Raw genomic sequence first — 24,337 nt, forward strand, 5'->3', positions numbered from 1 at the left:
GTAGTTTATAGAAGATACTTTCAGTAGTCATCTGCAGTATACACATAAATCACTAAGGAAAACTTACTCTAAAAGAAATTATATGGAGAAACAGATGTGTATTTTCTCATTTGCCTGTAATTATTTAGTATATATTCAACTCAAAAATTAAAAACTTACTATGTCAGTGTGTTTGCATCTGTTTCATGTAACACAACATTTTTCTACTATTGCTACAGGCCATAAGGTTTTGTGTTATAAGGAGTTTTAAGCTATAACTGGGAAAGTATATCCTTTCAAAGAGACATAACAGGATGGGGTTAAACCGCAGATATAAACACCTAAATGTAGGGTATCTGCAGGATATCTGTAGGTGTCCATATGCCAGCTCACACAGTTACTGGTCTGAGTACTACAGCTAGGAGGAATGTATTAAAAAATAAACATTAAAAATGGGGTTTGCATGGCAGTGATTTTAATTTTCAGACCATCATAAACCTTCAGTTCCTCTTTTTTTTTACATTCTTTTTCCATTTTTTATTCTGTCTTTCTCTAATTTACTTTGATTAAAGCTCAAATATTAAGCTCACAGCCTTAATACAGGCAATTCCATGTGATAAATATCATGTGAAATGAGGAAGATTACTTCTGTTATCTGAAGAATAGCAAGCACCGTGCTTTGATAACTGAGAAATCCTCTCATTTCCAGTCAAATGTTTCACATTTCCTTGAATTAAGTAGGTTTTGATTTCTGGTACTGATAACTGTCTGATTAAATGATACTTTTTAGTTGGGAGACTTTCAGGAAGTTTCTTGCTGTTTTCAGATATAAGATGTTGGTATTTTCTACAAACGTATATGCTCAGATATTTACTACTGTGTGTGTGTATTGCTCATTCTGCATGAGTTTAGACTTCTGAAAGTTCTGTGTTTTTTCACTGTTGAAGCAGGAAAAAGCCAAGCTAAAGAAGGAAGTAATACCTCAAGTAAGGGGACATAATACTGTGTGCAAATAAGGAAATTATTTAAAACACTGCATGAGGAACTTGGCCAGTCTTTGCCTTCCGCTGAAGTACCCACTGTTGACTACTGCTTTGGGTTAGACAAGGGACCACTAGTAAATGCTGCTGATGTGGCAAATGATCTATTCCTCAGGCAGGTTTTGCCAGAGTACACTGTAGTCTTGCACTTCTGGCCTGAGAATAATAGGTCCAGGTGGCCAACTTTGTCAGGACAATAAATTGATGTTCTTTCTTCTCTGTCCTGGAGGAAGTCTGGAGGAGGGAAGATGGTCTTCCTTCCAAAGGATATTTGCCTTTGCCATAGTGATAGAAAAAGCTGATGAATAAATCAACCAGAAAAAACAAAACAGAAGGGTCAGAAAACTTATGGCAAAGGAAACAACAATGAAAATATTGTATATGTCAGGACTCTGGTTGCTACTTCATAAACAAACTTCTTCCTATTTTTGTATATTTTACTTGGATATCCTGTTTCTTTCTTTATCCCCTGTGTGACAGTGGGATTTTTAAAAGACCTCAAGCCATAGAAAGGATTCATCGCTCGAGTATTTGGAGAAGGGGGAGAATATTCTGCTAAAATTGAGAAATATTTCAAGAGCGATAATAGATGTCACTAAAATGGTAAATGCCAATTTTCTCCTGAGAGGAGAATAGAAAGACACGCATCAGAAAATAAAGTAATTTTGACTATAAGCATTAGAGATTTAATTCTTCGTATGTTTCTTTTAGAAACCTCTTTGTATTTTGAAATCAGTTTTGACATGGATTTTCAAGTTTATTGCAACTTTTACACTTTAGATAAAGATGTTTACTCTTTGTGATAAAGTTTGCAAGGTTCTGTACTATGGCAAAGACAGCCTTCTGAGCTACAGGCATGCTTTGTGCTTGGTCCTGGGTTGAGCTGCCCAGGTCTCCTAGAAAGTCCCAAAGGGTTACTTTCCTCAGTTACACAGATCTTTGGCAGCAAAGTTGCATTTCAGTCTTTCAGTCATTCCAGTTTTCAGTGGTAGCGAATGTTTCAGTGTTAAGAAATCAAACAGTAAGGCACTACGCAGCTGAAGGGGCCCATTCAAAGTCTAATGGTATCTCTAGAAGAGTATCTATTTGAGTCCATTGGGGTTTAGATTAGCCCAGAATGAAATCCTAAGTAAGGAGGTGACATGATTAACGTAGGGAAATCTTACTTTTTGAAGTGGATGCCAGCAGGCACCTTTGTAGTAGCATGTAGTGCAAAGTCAGCAGGTGGATAAGCTGCCACACAGCAGAGGCAGCCAAATTGTGGTACCAGGACCATGAGGTGGCCTGAGAATGACACACTGGCAGCAGCTGGCAGGCGGCAAGAGCAGTTTGGCAATGCCAGAGTTTGGCAGAGTCTCTGTGCCAAACTGGGATGCTCAGAAGAGCTCACTTGATAAAGTTCAAGAATGACTGAGATTGTTCTGCAGGTGCATGGAGGAAGAGCAGCAGAGCTGGGTTTAGAGTGGCAGAATAGAGCAGGTGATTCCTGAGTTCTGAATGAACTAGTGATAAGTAGAATCATAGAATCATAGAATACTTAGTGTTGGAAAGGACCTTAAGCTCTTTCAGTTTCACCCCCCCTGTCATGGGAAGGGACACCTCACACTAAACCATCTCACCCAAGGCTCTGTCCAGCCTTGGCTTGAGCACCTCCAGGGATGAAGCATTCACAACTTGGGCAACCCATTCCAGTGCCTCACCATCCTTACAGCAAAGAACTTCTTCCTTATATCCAATCTAAACTTCCCCTGTTTAAGTTTGAACCTGTTACCCCTTGTCCTATCACTACAGTCCCTAATGAAGAGTCCATCCCCAGCATCCTTATAGGCCCCCTTCAGATACTGGAAGGCTGCTATGAGGTCTCCACGCAGCCTTCTCTTCTCCAGGCTGAACAGCCCAAACTTTCTCAGCCTATCTTCATGCGGGAGGTGCTCCAGTCCCCTCATCCTCCTCATGGCCCTTCTCTGGACTTGTTCCAGCAGTTCCATGTCCTTTTTGTGTTGAGCACACCAGAACTGCACACAACACTCCAAGTGAGGTCTCATGAGAGTGGAGTAAAGGGGAAGGATCACCTCCTTCGACCTGCTGGTCACGCTCCTTTTGATGCAGCCCAGGATACGGTTGGCTTTCTGGGCTGCGAGTGCACACTGAAGCCGGCTCATGTTCATCTTCTCATCAACCAACACCCCCAAGTCCTTCTCCACAGGGCTGCTCTGGATCTCTTCTCTGTCCAACCTGTAGCTGTGCCTGGGATTGCTCTGTCCCAGGTGTAGGACCTTGCACTTGGCATGGTTAAACTTCATAAGGTTGGCATCAGCCCAGCTCACAAACATGTCAAGGTCCCTCTGGATGGCATTCCTTCCCTCCAGGGTATCAACCAAACCACACAGCTTGGTGTCATCAGCAAACGTGCTGAGGGCGCACTCAATCCCACTTCCATGTCACTGGCAAAGATGTTAAACAAGACCGGTCCCAACGCTGACCCCTGAGGAAAGCCACTTGTTACTGGTCTCCAGCTGGACATTGAGCCATTGACCACAACTCTTTGCGTGTGGCCATCCAGCCAGTTCTTTAGCCACCAAGTGGTCCACCTATCAAATTGATGTCTCTCCAACTTAGAGACAAGGATGCCTTGTGGGACAGTGTTGAACGCTTTGCACAAGTCCAGGTAGATGACATCAGCTGCTCTAACCCTATCCATCAGTTCCATAGCCCCATCACAGAAGGCCACCAGATTAGTCAGGCAAGATTTCCCCTTAGTGAAGCCATGCTGGCTGTCACCAGGCACCCTATTGTTCTTGCCTTAACATGCCTTCCAGGAGAATCTGCTCCAAGATTTTGCCAGGCACAGAGGTGAGACTAGTAGTACTATTAATAGTAATAGTGCTACTATTAATAGTAGTACTATTAATTTCTATTTTTCTGCACTGTTTAAGATAAGATTTTCACGGGCTGCTTTGATTGCCTGATCTCTTAGACATTTCTCACATTTCTTTCCCCTTGCTTATAGGATTTTTCTTATATTGAATTATGCTCTCAAAAGCACAGACTACATGCATAGAGACCATCTGTCTGTAAGCCCTGTGTAGTAACTGGATCACATGTGCTTCCCCCATTATCAAGCTTTTATCTTTCCCTCTGCTTTTAGCCAGTGTCAGAGATGGGATTCTGGCTCAGTAAAATTTGGACTGATCCACTGCAGCTGTTTATATATTCTGATAAAAAATCTAAGTTTGATAAACCAAAACCTCAGTGATGGTCAGAGTGTAGATAATGCCATCTCTATCTCCTTTCCATGATTCTTACAAAGATTCAGGAGAATACTGAATTAACTGTAAAAACTTTCTCCTCCAAAAGCAGACCTTTATGTCAAAAGTTTTGATGTAGATTTGCATTTTTTTTAATATATGATGGAGAAGGTCACAAGAAAATAGTTCTAAATGTAAGGGAGAAAGAGCAGCAGCAGAATTTATGGATGAAAGAAGTTTCTTTGGGTGTAAGAAGATAAAAAAGAAGATTAAAAAAAAGGAAGCTCTAACCCAAAACATATCATGTGTTTTATAATGCATGAAAACAAGAATAAGGGAATAAGAATATTCTCTATAATACATTCTTTTATCTGAACTGCACGTGGGGCACCATTCGTCCCGGCATTTGAACTACTTCTACTTGAGAAGACAAAATATTTTTCCTAAAATGGATGAAATACTTAAGACTGTTTATTGATGTTTCCAGAAGAGCTTTTTCCTTAATATCTATTTCCTGTTTTCCTTTTTTTTTCTTCTGTTTTTTGTTCTTTTTTCTATTTGCATTATTTATTGTGGTTCTGGAGCAACTGTGATTTCTGAACAGAAGCTGGGATTTGTCAGGGAAGGTTGTAAGTAAAAAGAACTTACAGTGTTTATAAGATTTTTTTCACTGTTCTTTCAAATTGCCTCTCACTGTGTGGATCCTGGAAATTTTTTGAAGTTCATGGCAGTAGCTGGCATTTATGCATAGACTGAGTAGCAAATTTCCCAGTTGGGTGGTAAACTGCTCATAGAAGAGACTGTGTAACTTATCTCTATGTAAAGCACTATAACATTGGCAGGAAGGGTAGACTTCATTCCTCTTTAACAGCAAGACTTTAAAGCTTCCTTGGGCTCCTGAGAACTGAACTGTGTGTTCAGTTGGGAAGCAGAAAGCTGCTCTTACTATTTCTGAACACTTCTGTGTGTTGTAAACCCTGATGTGACAATGCAGGCTCTACTCACTTTCACTCCAGGCTCTTGACATTCCATGTACTTGAGGGAGCTCTCTGAATAATGTAGACATTTCTCTTTTAAGACGCAGCAAGCAATTACAGACAAGATAAAACTGGAAGGTCTCTCTGACATATTAAGTTAGGGTTCCAATGTGTTTCACCTTCAGTGACCTTAAAGAGTAGCTATGTCATTTTTACAGTGGACAGAACTTGATTATTATGAGATTACCAAGAAATTACAAGTAACATCTTGCTTGGCTTTATGTCCTAGTTCATTTAATTAGATCCTGCCAGGATTTCCAGTTATTCATAGAGGTTTGCTGGGTGCCCGGAAAGTGCTGTTCACAGTCAAGTCCAGTAGATAACTGTGTCTGTTAGTCAAAGCAACTAAACTTGGTTGTCTGAGTTTTGGGCTAATAAAGACAGATTGGAAGGATAAAGTGAGTCTTAAATGCCATGTTGTACAACACAAATCCTGATGAAAATAGACCAATACCATAGTATGGAATACATTCATTGAAACATCAAATTTGATAAAGAAGAGTAAGAAAATAAAAAATCAAGGTAAGTTTACAGATAATTCACAAAAATGAAACTAACTTCACACAGAATGTTATACAAAATTGCCAACTCGTCATTCATGCATCTTTAAAATAACCTACATCTTCAGACTAGTCGTCTTTCTTAAGTGTACTGTCCAACCTTTTTGATAACTTAGAAAGCAGTGTGGTTACTTGTATTAAAATAATAATATGATGATCTAATAAGCACTACTAAATAGTGCAGATTAATTTCCATTGGGAAGCTATGGGTTTTTAAACACACTGCTTACTTTCTAACCTTAATTTTCCAATTAATAAATTGCATATCAAAATAAATTTAAAAAAAGCCTTTTCAATTAATAAATACAATACGCAGGATAAAGAGAAACAATTGTTCTTAAATTGTCTGAGATCCTAATTTGTTCATACAATATATTTACAGTGTACAAACATATTTTCTGAAGCCATAAACTACAGCAGGATCCATATGCTGACCTTACAGGTGGAATGAGCATCTCTTCATACCACAGAATTCAATACAGTCGTGGCACAAGAAACCTGAAAGTGCAAGAAAAACAAAATCACCACCTGGATCTTGGCACCATAGCAGATAAATCAGTGTCATAAAATGTAAGAATAAATCATTTAAAGGTCAATAGTTCTGTATCACTTTAAATCAATAATACAGAAATCTTAGAGAGTATTTATCTTCTGTGTGAGATAATAGTATTGTATTCATTCAAATAATCTAGCAAACTGATTGTGAGATAATTTGCTTGAAATCTTACTGTATTCGCCCTTGAAATTCCTGCGCCTGATGGTCTTGCAGATACCACGTCACCATGCTACTTGATATCCTGAATACAGAAAGCCATGACAGAGGTAAGATTGATTTCAAGCTCATGAACCTACCTCAGAACTTAACTGGATTTTGTCCTTGATCCACAAAAGGATTCAACACCGCATATGCAGCATTTATGTGTCGTGTGTGCTGCACAGAAATGTTTTGTTTCCCATTACGATGACCAGGCTTCCAAGTGAAAGCCCTCATAGTAGCTGCTTTCACATGGTCGTGTGACCCAGTCAGTACTGATTCCACTCAGCAGGGAGAAACCCTCAGCCAGAGAACTATGTGGGTAGAGCAACTGTCTGTAGCTGAGCTGTTGGAAGAGAGGTACTAATGATGTGGTACTAGTGATCATTAATGTGGTTCTAATTATAGTCAGAAATGAAATGAATGGAGGCAAAATTTTGCAACCTAAAGGCTCATTAAACCATCTGTTCCTCGTGAATTGGTATTTACATATCATTCTGGGCAATTTCTGGGGGGATCCTTGTCTAAGAATCATGGGAATGGTGAAAGTCAGATGTTTCTTAAAGTAATTCAACACAGATCTTTGTCCTGCCTGACAGCAATTGCAAACACGCGTCACATTTTTCAGGTTGCCTCTCTTATCACTAGAGGGTAACATGGGCTATGATAAAGGGTAACACAGCTATGAGAGTCATTCTTCATCAGCTGTCTCTATCAGACAACAAGGACTAGGCCTTTGATGCCTAGCCAAGTAATCGTCTTGAAGAGGGAAATCAATCCCAGCAACTCACATCTTTCTTACCCTTGCTTGTCTAGAAAAATTCATGGGTTTTATCACTTAGCTACTCCTATAGTAGTATATTCCTGCCGTCAAAGTGTTAACAAAGCAAGTAGTTAAGATGATACTTTGTGAGGAACACATGGAAGAGAGAAATAGTCCAAGTAACAAAACAGCATGTTGTTGATTTAGGGAAGAGCACATTCCAAAGAAAACAAAAGGTGCCAGATCCTAAACAGACTTGCAGCTGGCTTGAAGTGTTACTTACTTTGCTATTATATGTACAGGCACACAAACACACATATTTTGCTACTGCAAAATGCTTTCTCCTGGGTACTTGTCATTTTGGCTTGGTGGAAGTAAAAATCAGTTCATGCCTTCTTTTCTGTTTGAAGGGTCATTTTCTTTAGAACTTTCAGTCTGCTTCCAGAGACTGAAAACTGACAATATCTATCTAAAAGAAAAATTTCCTTATGTGTTTTAACCCCCCCAAAATTAAAGAAAAAATAGAAATTGAGCAATCCCTGTAATCCTCACCCACATGGAAGATTTTAAAATTATGATTCTTTAATCATACAGTGATTTAATTCCTTTCTGATACCTGTGTAATATTTCTACCTGTTAGTGAGCCAGTCTGTGGGACTACAAAGATTGCGTTGATATCATGCAGCACAGCAAAAATGACATCTATACAGCTGAACACAGCTCTTCAGAATAGGAACCATTGTAAGAGAATAAAGAATATAGTCAGTGATTGACAAGTTGAAGGATGATCAATTGGTATCAGTGCAGTTAGCAGTAGTTTGTTTAGGGGAATCCAAGTTCTGCATTTGTTCCAGCTGGAATGGTATGTTACACACCTTGCTGTCATCATTTCACTTTGTCTTTCTGTGTCCATAGGGACATGCATGTACCTCACGACTGAAGAACAGGAAGGAGGTGCGAAACAGGGAGGTGGCTGATCTCCATTTTCCCATAATCAAGGATCTCTAAGTGCCTTGGAGAGCAGATGCTGATGAGTAATAACAGAGCTTGGTAAAAAAAATCTACATCCTTTTCTTGATTACCTTCATCTGATGATGTGAAATGCTAGTCTTAACGAGGGGTACAGAAATATTTAGTGGTATGGAAATTTCATGTAGAGTGTTGGGCGAATCAAGAAACTTGTTCATGTTCATTGGTAAATGTTTTCAGTTGACTTAATCTTGCTGTATCCCAGGTCCTAATCAGCATCTGTGCTTTGACCCAAAGCTCACATTATTTCTTTTCTCTGACCATTTTGAAGGAGTTTTGTCTAAGAAGCTGTAATTCCAGTGAGGAAAAATGACTTTGATGTGTTTCAAGATATTTGGTTCAAAATAAAAGCAGATCTGAGCTCTCATTTCAAAATTCCCAAACAGATTTTGAATACTTGTATTTGAATCTGGCTCTTAATATACACTGGAGGATGTTTCAAAAGGGAAACTTTTGTCAATGTGAAAACAGTAGAAGCTCAGCTACCCAACCTAAAGAAGTCTGACTCACAGTACGGTACTTGGAACTACTGTAGGTATGTGAATTAAAAGGCTGTTCACTTTTATACCCAGCATCGCTAAAATAACACTTTTTTTTTTTTTTTAGAAATAAGATTTGGAATTTCCAGAGCTTGTTTTTTTGCCAGCAACAAGAGACTAAGATAAAAAGTAGGGACTTTTTTCTCTAATGGCTTTTATTCATTCCTTTCTGTGAAGTGAAATAGGCAATGCCTCTGAATAGAAAAAAAACCACAAGGAATTAGCTATTTTGTAGTCTGTGCCACTTATCATACTTCAGTATTGTTTTATCTGACATCTTTTGTGGATTCTGGATGCCTGCAGACCCACCAGACAGGAAGTGTCATAGGAGCTGGTGCCTGAGAAAAATCATGAAGGAAGTAGATGTATTTATTTTTATATTCAGTATTTCAGAAATTCCTGAAAAGGGAAAGAAGCAGATGATAAAACTTTCTTAAGTTGCTTCTTTTTTCCCTTTTTTTCAGTAGATGACAAGTTAGATGTGGAGTACAATTGTAAGGTGTGATGTGAGTTACAGGGTAATGCGTTGGTGTTCTTTTTGTAGCTGGGAACAAAGTTACAATTCCTGAAACAGACACAACCCTTTAAATAGATCTGCAGGTAGAGCTCATCTTTCCCATCTGGAGATGAAAATTATAGGGAGTCAGTGATGCTCTCCTCCCCCTTTTGGGGGCTATACAGATGTTGTGTTATTGTCAGGTGATGAGAAAGAAGGTGGAGGGAGTTAAGGAAACCAAAGGGTCAGGAAAGCTTTGGGAACCAAAAAGTCAGTAGGCACTGGGAAAGGCAAGACAGAATATGACCCATATAGCAGGCTACTGAGGTGCTGAGAATTAAAGATTTGGCATCTGTCAGATCATTATCTGCTGTGTAAGCCATATAGTCAGCAGTACTCATACATACCCTCCAGGTACATGGTTTTTCAGTTACTTGATCATATGATATGACCATACTAAAGGTGTTCCCTTGGATGTGGTGCCTGAAGGGAATTCTTTCCTTGTTGATGCAGATATGTTTTTCCCTGCAAGAGTAGTTCTCATTTGAGTTACAGCACATTCCTCTTGCTTTTATTCTTTAGGCATGATCATACTGTGGAGGTATCAGACACTCTTTGCATAGTTTGAAAGCTCTTCATCCCAGCTGCTTCCATAAGGCATCAGAAACTCTGTGAGAGGCTTTCTCATACTCAGACATCCAGTGCGCATCCCAAGGAGATCTTTTGTGAGATGGGTGAGGGCTGCTGTTTGAATGGGGGACCTAAGCATGAACTTGCTGTAATACCTCTATGATCTGAGGCTGAAGAGTTGTTGAGTCAGACTTAGCTGCATCTTCTCACCTGAATGCCAGGCCCTCCACTGAAGGATTCTGCCCTCTCAAGCTCATGGGACAAAGATGCTTAACAGTGAACATGTTGCATGTGTTTCTGTGTTAGGGCCCTGTATAGAAGTTATTATTCCAACACTGGATGTTTTTAGCAGAAATCCAAAGTGTTGGCTCTAGATTACAGCTATTGGGATGGAGTGCCATGAAGTATTTTATTGCTGACCTCTTCTCCATAGGCCATAAATCACAAAACCAGTGGCGCAGGTTTGAAGAGACCAAATTCTGCGTGAGGGTTAGCCTTTCAGCTTCCTCTCATAGCCTCCCTGAGACAGTGCAGTACATTAAAAATCATAAAATCGTAGAATAGTTAAGAAGAGGTTTAGAAATGCTGGATAATGAACATGTTACATTTTGGTCAGAGAGAGTTTTTATCTCTTGGCTAGAGGAAATTAAGTGAAGTTCATCATATAGGTATTTAGCACGGTTGAAGAAGTATGAATTAAAGGAAAAGCTAAACACAATTCTGAAATGGGTTTCTGTTGTTACATTCCAAAAAAAGTCTGAAGTAAGTTTCAGTTTCCTGAAGGACATTTGTACTTTCTGATGCCAGGCCAAAAATGACGTGTTCAGTATTTCCAACTCCCTTCTGAGACACAATTGTCTTCTCTTTATTTGTCCAATAAAGCCTGAGAAAAGACTCTTTTGATTACTAGATGTATTAAAAAACATATTTACATCCCAGTGCTTTATTCTTTTAATCTCTTTTGCCTTTAGAGATATTTTTGTAATACGTTACATTCCAGTCTTCATTATGCTCTGCATGTCTCAGGTTTTTCTTCCAGTTGATTCTATGACACTTGATCTCACTGTGAATCTAGGTGCATCCTCTGGGCTTATCCCCAGCGTCCTCCTTTGTGCAATTTGAATAAAAAGCTTGATTGTGTGAATTCTTGAGGTCAACTGCTGATCCCTAGACAGGACAGCCTGTTCTGGAAATAAGCAAGCTTGATAGCCATTCTGTTTGCAAGCTGATGCAGAGGATAGTAGGAGCAACAGTAAAGCATATGTTCTGTTTAAAATGCACAGAAGGCTCACATTTGAAGTTGGGTAAAGAATAAGTTTTAAGAAATTTGTTTCATTTCTTTGTCAGATCTGTACTTCCTTTAATGATATTTCTTGGCTAACCCTGCTCTCACCTGTAGTGTCTGAGTTAAATTTGTCTGTCACTCAGTGTCATAGTCCCTCTGGTAAGGATCCAACTCCAGTAAAGTTAATGGCAGCTGCCCAGTTTAGTTTTACTGAGAGCTGGCTCAGAGTTTTTTCCTGTTATCTGATGAAGGGCTTGATTACAGTTTTTCCAGCATGCGGATATGGCCTCCTATATTTATATCTTTTTGTGTCTAGAAACTGATTTCCCAGAAACAGGGAAATTTTGCCTTTTCCCATTCAGCTTAGCCTATGATTATCCAGCAGTCAGGCAGAAGAGTTTCGTTTCTCGCTTCTGCCTGCCCGTGGTTAAAGAGTCTGTATTCGCAACTTAACTAAGACAGTACATTCTTCTTCACCAAAAGCCATTCCAGGGAAGAGAAATAACTCTGTAGATGTTGTTACCTCCTCCGGATAGATTTTGGATTTCTGGATTTGATAGCAGTACATTTCCTGACACTTCGACATTGTTTTTAATTCCCCCCCCCCCTCCTCTAATAAAAACAATGATAAAGATAACAGAAATAATATATTATGGGAGAGTCCACTGGAAGTTCCAGTGAACGTCAACTTTAGAGACTTTTGGTAAGGCATTGCTAGGTGCTTCAGATGGCTCTGGTTTATTGTCTTCTGGGTAATTCTTGGCTTGTCTTGTTTATTTTTTCATCTTTCTGAACACTGCTGTTCTTACAAATCGTTATTATTTTGAAGACATGCTTTCTGCCTAAGAGCACAGTTTGTATCTTCCTACAGTCATTACATCCCTTTTAAATTTATGAGTTTCTGAGAAGTATATGAACAAGTGGTTGATGCTGCTTCTCTTAACCTCATGCGTTTCTGTAGCAGCTTGTACTGTCCAGCTGCCCTTTGGTAAGGATGCAAATGTAGGGGCAGATGCTGCCAGGGAAAAGCATTAAAAAATAGAAGAAGACACACTGACTCTAGGCCAGCAGAAGCTTTACATCCTCTCATGCTACTCCCACCTGAACATGGTGTTTTGTGGCTAGCATTAGGTTATTAAATGTAAAATCTGCTTGACTCAAAAAGCATCATGTTAATGTGGTGCCAAGTTTCAGCAATGAGATTTCTTTAGCATCTACAGCATTGTTACTTCAGCTTTTATTTTTTCAAGTTATTACTCATTTATTAGACATTAAATCTGTGCTGTTTATAAAAGATACTATATGAGAACAATATTTCACAGGCATCAAATGACCAAACTAGTACCTACCAAACAATTTCCCAGAGACATTTTAAAATAACATATATGCTTAGTTTGGAATCTCTTGCTGCTTTTATTCAGGGATTCATAACTGACCAATACAAATTACTCAAGCAGTTGAATAAATAAACAGTTGAGATCTGGAAACCTTCATCTGTTCTTTGTGTTCATAGCATTTCCCAATTGAAAATTAAACATTGAAAATGTAACTTTACTTTATTCATAACACTGTTGCTATATTAGCCAGTAATAGTTGCCCTCAGAAAGATTCCAGTATTGATTCACATACCCACTGAAAACCAAACACTGAAAATAATCCCAGAGTTGTACTATAAACTGGTATTCTTCAGTTGTACATAAACAGGACATAAGAGAACTGAGAGGCATATCAGTGATGTAATGCATACAAGTAGCATCTTGAAAGATGGACATTTTAGAGGCATTTTTAAAGCGGAATTGGGAAGATTAGTTCACTCAGTTAATCCCAAAAAAATGAACCTGAATCAAGCTGATTGAGTTGGAGCTCCAGACTTCTGTTATCTGACTTATTTCTTCATTTTTACACTTAGGAATGGGAGTAACATCATCTCTTGAACTGGTAGTGCAGTTTTCAAGGGGAATACTGAGCTGGGTAACGTTATACAGAACTGAGTATTGTTAGAAGTATTCTCAAGACTCACTCCTACAAAAATATTTACACTGAAAGCAAACTTGAACAACTTTTCCATCTGAGATATAGAGCCATTCGGTTGCTTGGAATTACCCCCATTCTTTCATTTTATCAGTTGTTTGCAGGATCGGATCTTGCCCTTTTTGTGCACAATGGGAAGTGTTAGTACTCCTTGCTTTCCTGGCTTCCAATAGCTCACTGCAGAGAGCAGCAGAGGGCGCCGCCCGGCGTGGATCCGGCCTGCTCCGAATTCCCCCGTCCGGGGATTTCCCACTCCACCTCGACCAGAGCCTCTATAAAGAGCACGCTGGAGCTATGCTCGTAAACTGGTGCGGGAGGGCAGGATCTCACTGTGCTTCTCCACGGAGAACAGAAACCAAAGCTTTTGAATTTACTTTCTTCACCTAGTAACAGCAATTACGAATGTTAAAAGAGATGGGAAGAACAAGCCAAGCTGTGCTAATAATTTTGTATGTGTTCATGACCGGTAAGTTGGTGTGTGTTATTTGACTTTATTTGGTTTTGACTTTATTAGGTGTAAACTGACCTACGGTTTACTGTTAGATCTTTATTTCTCTTTGTTCCAGTTACTTTTCCATCTCAGTGAACACAACTGGCAATTAAGTAGTTCTGTCAAAATGTCAGGAAGCTTTTTTTGACATTTTCAGTCAGCTTTATCTGTGCTCTGTAATGACACAGTCATTTTCTTACTGAGTTTGCTAAAAGACTGTCTAGGAGACAACTGCAGTATATCAGTGTGTGTTTGATTTTTACTGTCATACCTGACAGCGTCAGTCAAGTTTGGTACTGAATGTCCTGTTGAAAGTTACTCTGCAGTTGTCCTTGCTATCTTACTTGCCACTCCTTACCTCAAATGTTACAGGTTTGGAACCAGATCCACTTGACAAAAAATGTTATATTGTGCCAATGCATTTATTTTCACTGACAGAGTTGGGTTTACACTATTTTATACATGAGAACTGCCTGTTAAAGTCTCTGTTATCTTTGACAAAAATAACAGTGTTTACGGGAAATTTTGGAGATGTAAACCGCTGCATAAGTTTTGTTAGTTTAACCTCCACCTGCTGCTGAGTTCATGTCTGTTCTCTCTATTGCAGTTAAAGCTTTTGAAATGGAGATTATACCTGCTAACAGAATTGTTAAACAGATTGGAGAAACACTCAAACTCACCTGCAATACTACTGGCTGTGCATCGCCAAGATTTTCCTGGAGAACCCAGATGGACAACCCCCTTGGAGGAACAGTGAATAATTATAGGACATACTCTACCTTGACTATGAATCCGGTTAGCACTGTGAATTCTCATGACTATCTGTGTACTGTCTTCTGTGGTGAGAAAGAGAAAAAAGAGAAGAGTGTCAAAGTTGAAATTTACTGTAAGTAAAAATGTAAAATTCTCTTTAAGCAGTACACATTTGTGCCAAATCAAGAAGTGGTTTTAGGTATGGTGGTTGGTAGTTAACTAATAATGCTGGGATAATGGGTCTGCTATAGTTCAACATGTATTCCTTGTAAGATTCCTTTATCTGTCTCTTCAGGATGCTTTCTCAGCCCCTTTCTGCTTAGCTTTCTGCTCTGAAGGTTGTGTGTACTGATCTAAATATTTGTAGAGCTGGAAAACAATAAAGAATCAAAGCGTTTGCAGTCTGCAGGGGAATGGTTCTGTTGCCTAAAATACACAGAAAACAAGATAGCCCCGGTGTATGGATTGCTCTGGATGCCTGTATTTAGTCAGCTGTACCACTGTCTAGGTGCCTTGCTAGATTTTATTAGATCATTTGTGATCATATTTCAACAATGGTACAAGTATAATTCCTGTTAGTGTATGAATTGCTTATAAAAGACCTCTGTGCCTTCATATGAAGATATGAATAATGTCTGATAATAAAGTTGGTGCAGTGTCATGTTCTGAATGTCTCTAAACTCAAGATGTTTGGTGTCTGGATGTTGCTCTTGTGTTGACCCTAGAGCTCATCTCTGCTAGACTAAAGAAATGGATTTTATTCTTTTAGCTTTTCCCAGAGATCCTGTCATTGAGATCAGCCCATCTTTAGCTGCTGCAGAGCCAGTCACTGTCACCTGTAAAATTCTGGATGTGTATCCTTCTCATTACCTGGAAGTACTCCTAAAGAAAGAGGATCATGTTCTTCATGAGAAAAACTTTTATGAAGATGAAAGCACAAATACAGAGAACAAAACTGTCACATATTCATTTAATCCCACAGCTGAAGATATAGGGAAAGAGATTACCTGTGTGGCGAAGTTACCAATTCCTAATATGGACTTTGAACCCAAAGAAAGAGTAACTTCTGAGAAACTGACTGCAAACTGTAAGCATTTTCATTCTAGGCTTTTCACACCAATTCCTGTTTAATGTTAAATTTCATGGATTGGGTTTCCAAAGTGTGTGCTATAAAAAATTTATAATCTGCGCTTATTTATGACATACGTTCAATTCTGTTGTATACAGTAACAGTCACTGAGTCATTAAATAACCACTGTTGTTCATGACAGAAGTTAGGCAATGCTTACGTTGGGCACTGGTGTTCATTCAGAAAGCGGTGGCCAGAAGAAAACTGGCAGATGCATGTTATTAAAATTGCCATATTATGCTTAGAAGTTACAAGTTTATAGTCCTGAACAATGGGACAAATGGAGGAATAAAAAACTAATAATAATTTGTATACATTTGGTCTAGCTTAGCTTTCAAAACTGAAAGCTAAAGGTCTTACCAAGCCTGGAAAAACTGTTCCACTGTGTTACTGGAATAAATATGATTCATGTATTCTTGGTATTGTGTGCAGTGTACCTCCAGAGAAGCTAGTGTAAAAGATGTACATGCCATTCTTCGTTCACTTACTGACCTTCTCTCTTTTGTTCTCTTCCAGTTGGCCCGCAAAATACTGTCATTACTGCATCTCCAGGCAACTGGCCAATGAAGGGAGACACTCTGAACCTCACTTGTGTGACTGAGAGTAATCCACCAGCACAGATAGTTTGGAGAAAACATCTGGCTGATGAAAGCATTCAGCTTCTGACAAAAAACAGTGTCCTTTCTATTCCTGATGCCCATTTCAATAACTCAGGACTGTACATCTGTGAAGTGACTAATCTGGTAACAAATAAAACAGAGAAAGCAACTGTGGACTTAGTTATACAAGGTACAAGTCTGCTTGAATTAAACCTGTATTACCTAGTACCCAGCTGTCTGTTGGGTTGGAGGATGCTGAAACACTGAAAATTAGGACATGACTGGGGCATTCCTTGTGATGTATTCAGGAGTTAGCTTTCAATGTACTGCTGCTCTTCATAGGCTATGCTTTTCATTTCTATGCTTCATTTTCAACTAATACTTTCTGTGCTGCTGTTGTACAGACATACTACTTTCACTTCCTACAGTGCAATACTCAAAGTGATAAAAGAATCTGAGAAAGTGGTGATGTGGGGTATACTGTTCTTTGCTAATGTATATAGCAGTTTCACAGGGACATCATGGTCTCTTTCTTTGAACTTGTAGTTTTAGTCATTAGTAGCAAATTTAGTAGTTATTTAATAGTAAATCAATTTGGGACATTATTAGTATTGGTATCAGTATCAGTGTTAGTATTGTATTATTGGTATTACTGGTACTATTAGTATTATTATTGATACTTTTTCAGTAGAGCCAAAATTCTCAGATGGAGCCTGGGACCAAACCCAAATAAGCAGATCCTTGGGCAAACAGTTCCTGCTTTCTTAAACCCCTCCCCATCTTTAGTACTTTTGCATTAGTATAAAAGCATTTTCTTTTGTCATGCAGGTGCTCCAGACATTACAGAACTCTCCATTGAACCTTCTACCACAGTTCGAGAAGGAGAAAATGTTTCCATACGATGTTCTGCTGAGGGTAATCCTTCTCCAAGGATTATTTTAAGGAGAAAATCTGACAGTGCAGACATGGGGCCTTACAGTGAGGGGAGAATTCTCCTTCCATCTGTGACGCTCCTAAATGGAGGAGACTATGAATGTGTAGCAGAAAATAAGTTTGGGAAAAGTAGAAGTGAAGTAACACTTAATGTGCAATGTAAGTACATGTAATGTTTTCCCAGTCATTTAAAAATAATCAGTTTATGCTCAACTTACTTCAGTGATAAATGTGCCAATAAAATGAAACACCACCCTGTGAGTACAATAAACCCAGCCTAGTTGTCTGCTCTTCCCCAAAGAAAGGAGTGGTGCTGATGAGCGAAACAAAGACATGAAATCCTTAATGTAATGCCAGTCTTAATCCTCATGTAATCAGGATCTGGATGAGCATGAAACTGATCTTCCTTCTTAACATTCTTGGTTTAGGCTATAAACCAAGAGTGTGGTAGCTCTGGCAGTGTATGCTTTACTTATTTTGAGAATGAGAAAGAAATTAACTGGGAGGCCAAAAACCCGACATCCCATAGGACATGCTATATCCACCTCTAAAAAATCCAGTGATGATTAACCACAGGGTTCTTCCTTCCAGATGGACCAAAGAATACAATGATCTCTGTTATTCCTGCCACTGCTGTTAAAGAAGGTGAAACTGTGATAATGAAGTGTACTAGTTCTGGCAATCCAGCTCCAGTGATTTCTTGGAAGAAAAAGAAGACTACTGGGGAGCCTGAGAAAATCTGTACAGATGCAACTTTAACCATAAAGAACATAAAAAGTCAAGATCTGGGGCTTTATGAATGTGAAGCTTATAACCAATTTGGCAAAGAAGAAAAGGATGTGAAATTGCTTGTTCAAGGTTAGTAGAATAAGCTGGAACATGAGTTTTCTAGTTTATGTATTTTAGGTCCAGATCTTATTCTATGAAGGACAGGGGAATTCTGTCTTTGATGTCAATGGAATTCAAAGGTGGCCTTGATGTCATTAAGTCATTTAGGAAGCTTTAAGTAACGGGTGAAATCTGCCTCGATACATTTAGCCTTAATACAAGGGTCTCATGTCAGATGAGTTTGCATCCCTACAAAGTGGCAGATGTATGCATAAGGCAGAGAAGATATGCAATGCCTGTATGTTCTTCTGTATAGGTCACAGGAGCATCCAGATACCTCCATGCAAAAGATTCAGAGAGAGTGTACGTGGTGAACCTCTCTGTGGAGGGCCTGTATTACAGCCCTGTGGCTCTCCTTTAAGTTACAATTCTCTCCTGTTCTTGCAAGCTGCATTTAAGCCACACCAAATACCAATTGCCCTGATAGCCAAGTCTCATTTTCAGCAGTAAGCGGATTTCTCTGCTTTAGCCCTGCTGCTTCTGTTTATTGCACGGCAGCAGCATATTGCTTAGAGATCGTTTCTGCCACTAGTCCATCTCTCTTCCTTATTCTTTACTATTTTTGTAGCTACACCAAAAGATACACTTTCAGTTTTCCCTTGAAGTGCAGTGATACAAGGTGAAAGTGTTACCATCTGTTGCACATTTGTGGATGTTAACTCTGTTCAGAGTACTCCATGAAATAAAATAGGTGATGGGATCACAACCCTTGAAACAGAAGATGGCAAATTCTTCAATTCCATTAAGAATGAATTGGATTTTAAACCCTGAGATGAGTTGCAGTTACTCAGATTCTTGTCATCAGTGATGGGACCTTAGTGCTAACAAAAAATGCTGTTTAAAACTGCAAATGCACAAAATCGATGCTGCTTCAAAATCATTCATAGTTCCACTTTCACCTTTGAAAACAGGATGTAAAATTGTGAAGCCTATTGAAAAAAGTACTATTCTAGAACTCCTTCCTTAGCCTTTTCTCTTCTGTTGAAAGAGGAGATCAACCTCTGGGGCTGTTGGTCCTTGTCCTTTAATGAACTCAAATGAATAAACAGTGATAAGAAGAAAAGGCTCCATATAATGTAGAAGATATGCAATATACTCCATTAATTGATAAAATGTCTGTCAGCTGATGATTGCAGTGTGTGAAGGATAGTTAATGACAGTAGTGTCTAAAGTTATATGCTTGAATATTATAGTGAATTGCTTCACAAAGTGAATTAGTACTTTGTGTGTACAAGCTGCTGATACCTCATGAGTTTTTCACTTCTGTTTATTGCTAAATCCTACCTTGCATTTCTTTTCAGTTCCTCCCCAAAATATCACTGTGTTAGTATATCCATCAGAAAATGTGAAAGAAGGAGAAAACATCACTATTACATGTAGCGCATATAGTAACCCACCATCAGAGATGGTCCTGAAAAAACTCCATCAGCAGAAAGAAATCATTCTGCCATCAGTGAATGGAACATTTATACTTTACAATGTCACCAAAAATGATACAGGCAGATATTTGCTTGATGTTTTCAATGAGGTTGGAAACAACATCACAGTGATTGAGATAGCTGTTGTAGGTAGGTAGATTTATTGCCTTAAACTTATTTTGTTCATACTTTCTAACGAATTTTGTGTCAAGGTTAGCACAACTAGCTCATGGCTGAACCTTGCACAATAATACTGCAGTTAACCTAAAAACCACCCAAAACCCAACAAACAAAACAAACCAAAATCAAACCAAATACTCGGCACCAAGCAGCTGGGGAGAATAAGCTGTATTTAACCTCCTTTTGGTGTAGAAGGCATTGTCTCTCCTACCCAAACTTGTGCAATAGCTTTAAAGAGATGGCCGCATTCATGAACAGTGAAACTAATCCAGAGAAAGTTCTGTTTCACAAATAGATCTAAAGATTGGGCTATTTTAAACATGGTCTTCTGAAGCATCATTTCCAGGAGGTAGAAATGTCCCCAAGTGTTTCCTGGGTAAAATACGTGATACTCATGTATTCTTCATGAAATCCATTGTATTCTTTGTTGTAGATGGTATCAGCTGAGTTTGAATTTGTCGAGCAAGAATAGGATTTGAAGTGTGCAATATGGAGTTACTAGTAAAAAAAGAAAGCATAAGGAAAATGGTTTGAAATGTGCTTTGTGCAAGAAAACAGAACTAGCGTTCCAAATGAAGGTCATGAATAACACTGCTTTTACAGGAATATATGTGTCTCTTTCAGTCAGTTTTTACACAACTTTTTTTTCTCCTCTTATCTCCAATTTCAGAAAGATTGGCAAAACCAGATCAAATGATCCCACTGATTATTGCATTTTCCTCTGTGACAGCAGTAGCGGTACCTGCAGTTGCAATTTTGATCTACGTGTCAAGAAAAGCAAAGATAAATGGATCCTACAGTCTTGTAAAAGCACTTGGGCTGAAAGTGTGATTCCATGAATAGAAGTCTAAGTTCATAATAAGCAATGTTATTTATTGTTGTGACTGGTTCCACTTTTCTGTGAAATACAGTAACAAAAAAATGACTTAAGAACACCACCACATGATAGCAAATGGATTGTTTTCCTGTTTTGATACGTATTTTGGTATTTCAATTAAAGGAAAAACTGGCGTCCTATCCTAGAAGTGAGTAAATCACTTCTGTGTTGAAGCATGCTGAACATAGAGTTCCTTGGAGAACTAGGTTTGTACATAGTGTATCATTTGTGTTGTAAATATGTTCAACTGACTATCACTTCGTAAAATTGCAGTCTTACTGCAACTGTACAGGGAAATGTTAAGTCAAAGATATAAATCAGCATTACTTGAGCTGAGCAGATGATAATATTTTATTTTGTATTACCTACAGAGCGAATGTTTTTAATACAACTTGTCTGCTTGTAGTAATGTTTGGAAAATGTTCTCTTTTCACTCGTATTGCCCTAAACCCTGTCCCTTCAATGAAATTCCATAGTCGCTGGGCTATGCCTTTCTGATCCTTTAAATGAATTTAAGCTCTCAAGGCTCATGTGTGAAACATTTTATTTTTCATATTACTCAGACAGTGCCTGGGGTTATAGCCTGGTTAGTTTTAGGACAGCTGAAATATTTTGGTAGGGTTTAATCATTACCAAATCAACGTCAGAAATTCTGTTACTTCATGAAGAGCCAGGTGAGACCCTGATAAATATGCTTTGTAGATTTCTACTGTGAAATAAAGCCACCAGTAGGTTTCTTTGACTAAATCCGCCTAGTGATTCTGTCAGAATACACATTCCTGTATGGAATATGTGGAATATAGAAGGAACCAGTGAAAACCATTATCCTTAGCAACAGCAGATTCAAGTGTCATGGGAAGCCTTAGTTGTGAAGGCACAAGCAAGGCAGGCAGTGACCTAAAGAAAATAAGAAAAGGGAGAGGCAAAATCAATGCAGCCTCATCAGTGGTGGTTGTTTCCTAGGGGAATGTCCCTCCCAAGTTGCTCACTGTGGAAAACTTAACCACTTGCCTGACAATTTTGCTTTTAATAGACAGCTGGTGCCTACATGCTCCACCCTGATTAGTGCTTTTTATTCACTGTACGCTCTCTCCAGTGTGCTAATGGCAAAGAAAACGGTGGTCTTTCCATGCAGAGGCAAAGATGAGAGGGAAGGAGTTGTGGATTTGATAGCATTCTCCCTTAACGTCCTGTCTCCTGGATGGCAGTGTTGCTTTTGACTCCTCTGGCTGGTGATGTTCAGCACTGAAGGCAGGGCTGTGGGAGGTGCAGGCACTGTGGCTGGGATGTTGAAGTGTGTCTAGTCTCAGCCACTGTGTCAGGCACAGGAAGGTGAGTTTGGCTCTGCCAAACTGCACGCATGAGGTCAACGAGGGATATGTGAAAAGAGTTTCTTTACATCATACAAAAGGTGGCAATTGCCCCCAGCAGCACTACAGACACAGATGTCTCGTGGTAGCTTGCTGCAGGGTGAGGCAATGGTGCAGATCTTCCATCTGGTTTTCACAGCGTGTTCAGCAGTGTATTGTGCACAGTAGATTGGTGCATACAGGGTCTCCTGTGCTTATCTGCTGTTGGAAAGGGAGGCTTGGAAAGTGGAGGTGTATCAGAAAAATGGGAGAGCAGTGTGGACTTGGCTTGGAGGAATGTGAGCATGCAGTAGGAGGGTGAAGAAAAGATTGAAGACAGAGGAGGAGGAGAGCTTTGACAGGCCCATGACATACATTTCTTGGAGGTGGTGCCAAGCATATTTAGTCAGAATGATGTCAGGCCTGTCTCAGTGCTGTCTTGTGAACAAACCACAAAGTATGATTTTTCCATTGTGCAAAACTTCGGTGCACTCACATTTTGCCTACTGGGCATAGCTGTGATATGTGTAGGGCAAGAAGGATGTTTTAAAAAGATACAGAGAAAGAGGACTGGAAAACAGGAAAATTGGAAATGTCAGTGACTTTCCAGTTTGGAGAAAGAATTTTGGAGGAGGGGATGTGACTGACATTTTCCAAATCGTGAGAGCAGCTGATGGCAAATGACAGATGCAGAGCTGCTGTTTGCTAAATCACGCAATGCCATAACTGCAGGGCACGTAAGGTAAGGGGAGAGAAGCTTAACAAGAACAATAGGGAGTGCTTCTTTACACAGTAAGTGGTGGACTACTAGAAGCTGCTGCAAAGGGTTGTGGAGGACAAAAGTATCAACTGATTCAAAAGAGGAATGAAAAAAATAATGGACTAAAAGTCTGTAAACAAATACTAGAAGGAATAGACAAAAATGGACGGTTTAACATCCCTGACCTGATGGTGCTGAGCCGTCCTCAGGGAACATATGGTAAGAAAGTGGCCAGGTTTGCATACTCTCCTAAGTAGTGTCTTCCACTACTGGAGATGTGCTGTGGTAGCTGGATCACTGGTGTGATCCAGTAAGGAATGTCTCGCCTTAGGCCTTTTCTGAGCAGTCTTGCACCAGGCCTATTTGAGAAGGGGCTTAGCAGTTTCTGTGCTGCTTTTCCTTCTCCTGTTGTCCCTTAGAAGAAATAAAACCAGGAAGGATGAGTGAGAGTAAAAGAGGAGTCATCTTGCAACAGTACTTAGGTGCCTGTGTAGTCTGCCCTGGAAATTCCTCCACAGGTTCCTGGTATCCCCTTGGCTGTTGGTTTCACCAGGATTTGTGATACAGATACGGACCATAATGTCTATATGGCTTGGCTGCCCTCTCAGGTTCTCCATTAGGCATGAAGTCAAAATTTTAAGTCAGTAGGAGTTGACCTGAGATTTCCACAGTGCCTTTTCCTTTAACCCAGGAGCACTAAATCAATACATAGAACTTGTAGTGCTCACTTTAGGAGAGGCTGCTGTTGGGTGGGCAGCAAGCTTCCTCTCAGTGAGATCACAAAGAAGGACCTTGCCAGGGGATCTCCTACCCTGCTGCCTGATTCTCGGTGCTTTCCAGAGCACTTAATGATTTGGGGAGAAGCTAGAGCTGGTGGAGGTTAAAAGTTCACAATCAAATAACTTCTCTTTTTATTGAACATTACAGAAGGAAAATTGTTTCTGCTTGCACTGTTTCTCATCAAGCAAATGCAGAACCTCTGCCCTGGCAAAAAGGCATCAACAGCAGCTCCAACCCGGCAAGTGCTTTCAGAAGGCGTCAGAGCCACCTGGCAGTCGAGGTAAGAGTGTCCCTGCCGTGGAGCCTGTCCTTATAACCAAGAAGGTGCTCTGTAGAGTAAAGGGCTATGGCAGGTCTACTCAAGTTTCTTCTACAGAGTCACCTCCCAGGTTATAGAGTTAGTTTTCCCCTTGCCTGGGCCTGTGCTCAGGCACACCGGTTGCCCTGGTTTCCTCAGAGCATGGGGTTATCCCAGCAATACAATGCTAATGCTAAATGCTAATGCTGAAATGAAGCTGGGTTTTAAAAGGTGATGGCAAAATCTCCCTCCCCACAGGTAGTGCAGGGTGTGCTCTTCCTTTAAATGTAAAACTTAAACAGAAGAAAACAAGTTTTATAAACTTCTCCAAGAGTGCTTGCAAATTATTTTGTAGGTGTACCAAAGGGAACAATTAATACATCCAGTGACAGAGGTGCTGTTACCTGCTGGAGGTCCTGTGTTTGCAGGAACAGGCTTCCCCTGGATTCAGGGATTAGCAGGGTCTGGTCATAATGTTTAAGGCCAAATGAT

At 39.6% G+C, this 24,337-nt stretch overlaps 1 protein-coding gene and 1 long non-coding RNA gene across 4 annotated transcripts in view; both read left to right on the forward strand.

Moving 5' to 3' along the window:
* LOC133273026 (uncharacterized) overlaps positions 1 to 8,899 on the forward strand; it is a 32,178-nt gene extending 23,279 nt beyond the window's left edge. For both annotated transcript variants that reach the window (XR_009744634.1, XR_009744633.1), the window contains 2 exons: positions 6,634 to 6,686; positions 8,297 to 8,899. This is a non-coding gene — a long non-coding RNA (uncharacterized LOC133273026). The remainder of the gene's footprint in view (positions 1 to 6,633; positions 6,687 to 8,296) is intronic.
* Positions 8,900 to 13,538: 4,639 nt separating this feature from the next.
* On the forward strand, positions 13,539 to 21,183 carry VCAM1 (vascular cell adhesion molecule 1). Of its 2 annotated transcripts, XM_061460910.1 has the most exons (8): positions 13,539 to 13,857; positions 14,489 to 14,767; positions 15,404 to 15,721; positions 16,280 to 16,552; positions 17,191 to 17,454; positions 17,887 to 18,153; positions 19,485 to 19,751; positions 20,452 to 21,183. In XM_061460910.1, the coding sequence occupies exons 1-8, from the start codon at positions 13,794 to 13,796 to the stop codon at positions 20,610 to 20,612; spliced, it is 1,893 nt and encodes a 630-aa protein (XP_061316894.1). In that variant the 5' UTR covers positions 13,539 to 13,793; the 3' UTR covers positions 20,613 to 21,183. The 2 variants fall into 2 exon arrangements, with proteins under 2 accessions (XP_061316894.1, XP_061316903.1); XM_061460919.1 differs by lacking the exon at positions 19,485 to 19,751 and having other exon boundaries at positions 13,541 to 13,857; positions 20,452 to 21,065.
* Positions 21,184 to 24,337: the final 3,154 nt, after the last annotated feature.

The sequence above is a fragment of the Pezoporus flaviventris genome, unplaced genomic scaffold (assembly GCF_033815535.1).
Source record: "Pezoporus flaviventris isolate CSIRO_AGI_PZ_B2104156 unplaced genomic scaffold, CSIRO_AGI_Pfla_v1 ptg000001l, whole genome shotgun sequence".
Lineage (NCBI taxonomy): Eukaryota > Metazoa > Chordata > Aves > Psittaciformes > Psittacidae > Pezoporus > Pezoporus flaviventris.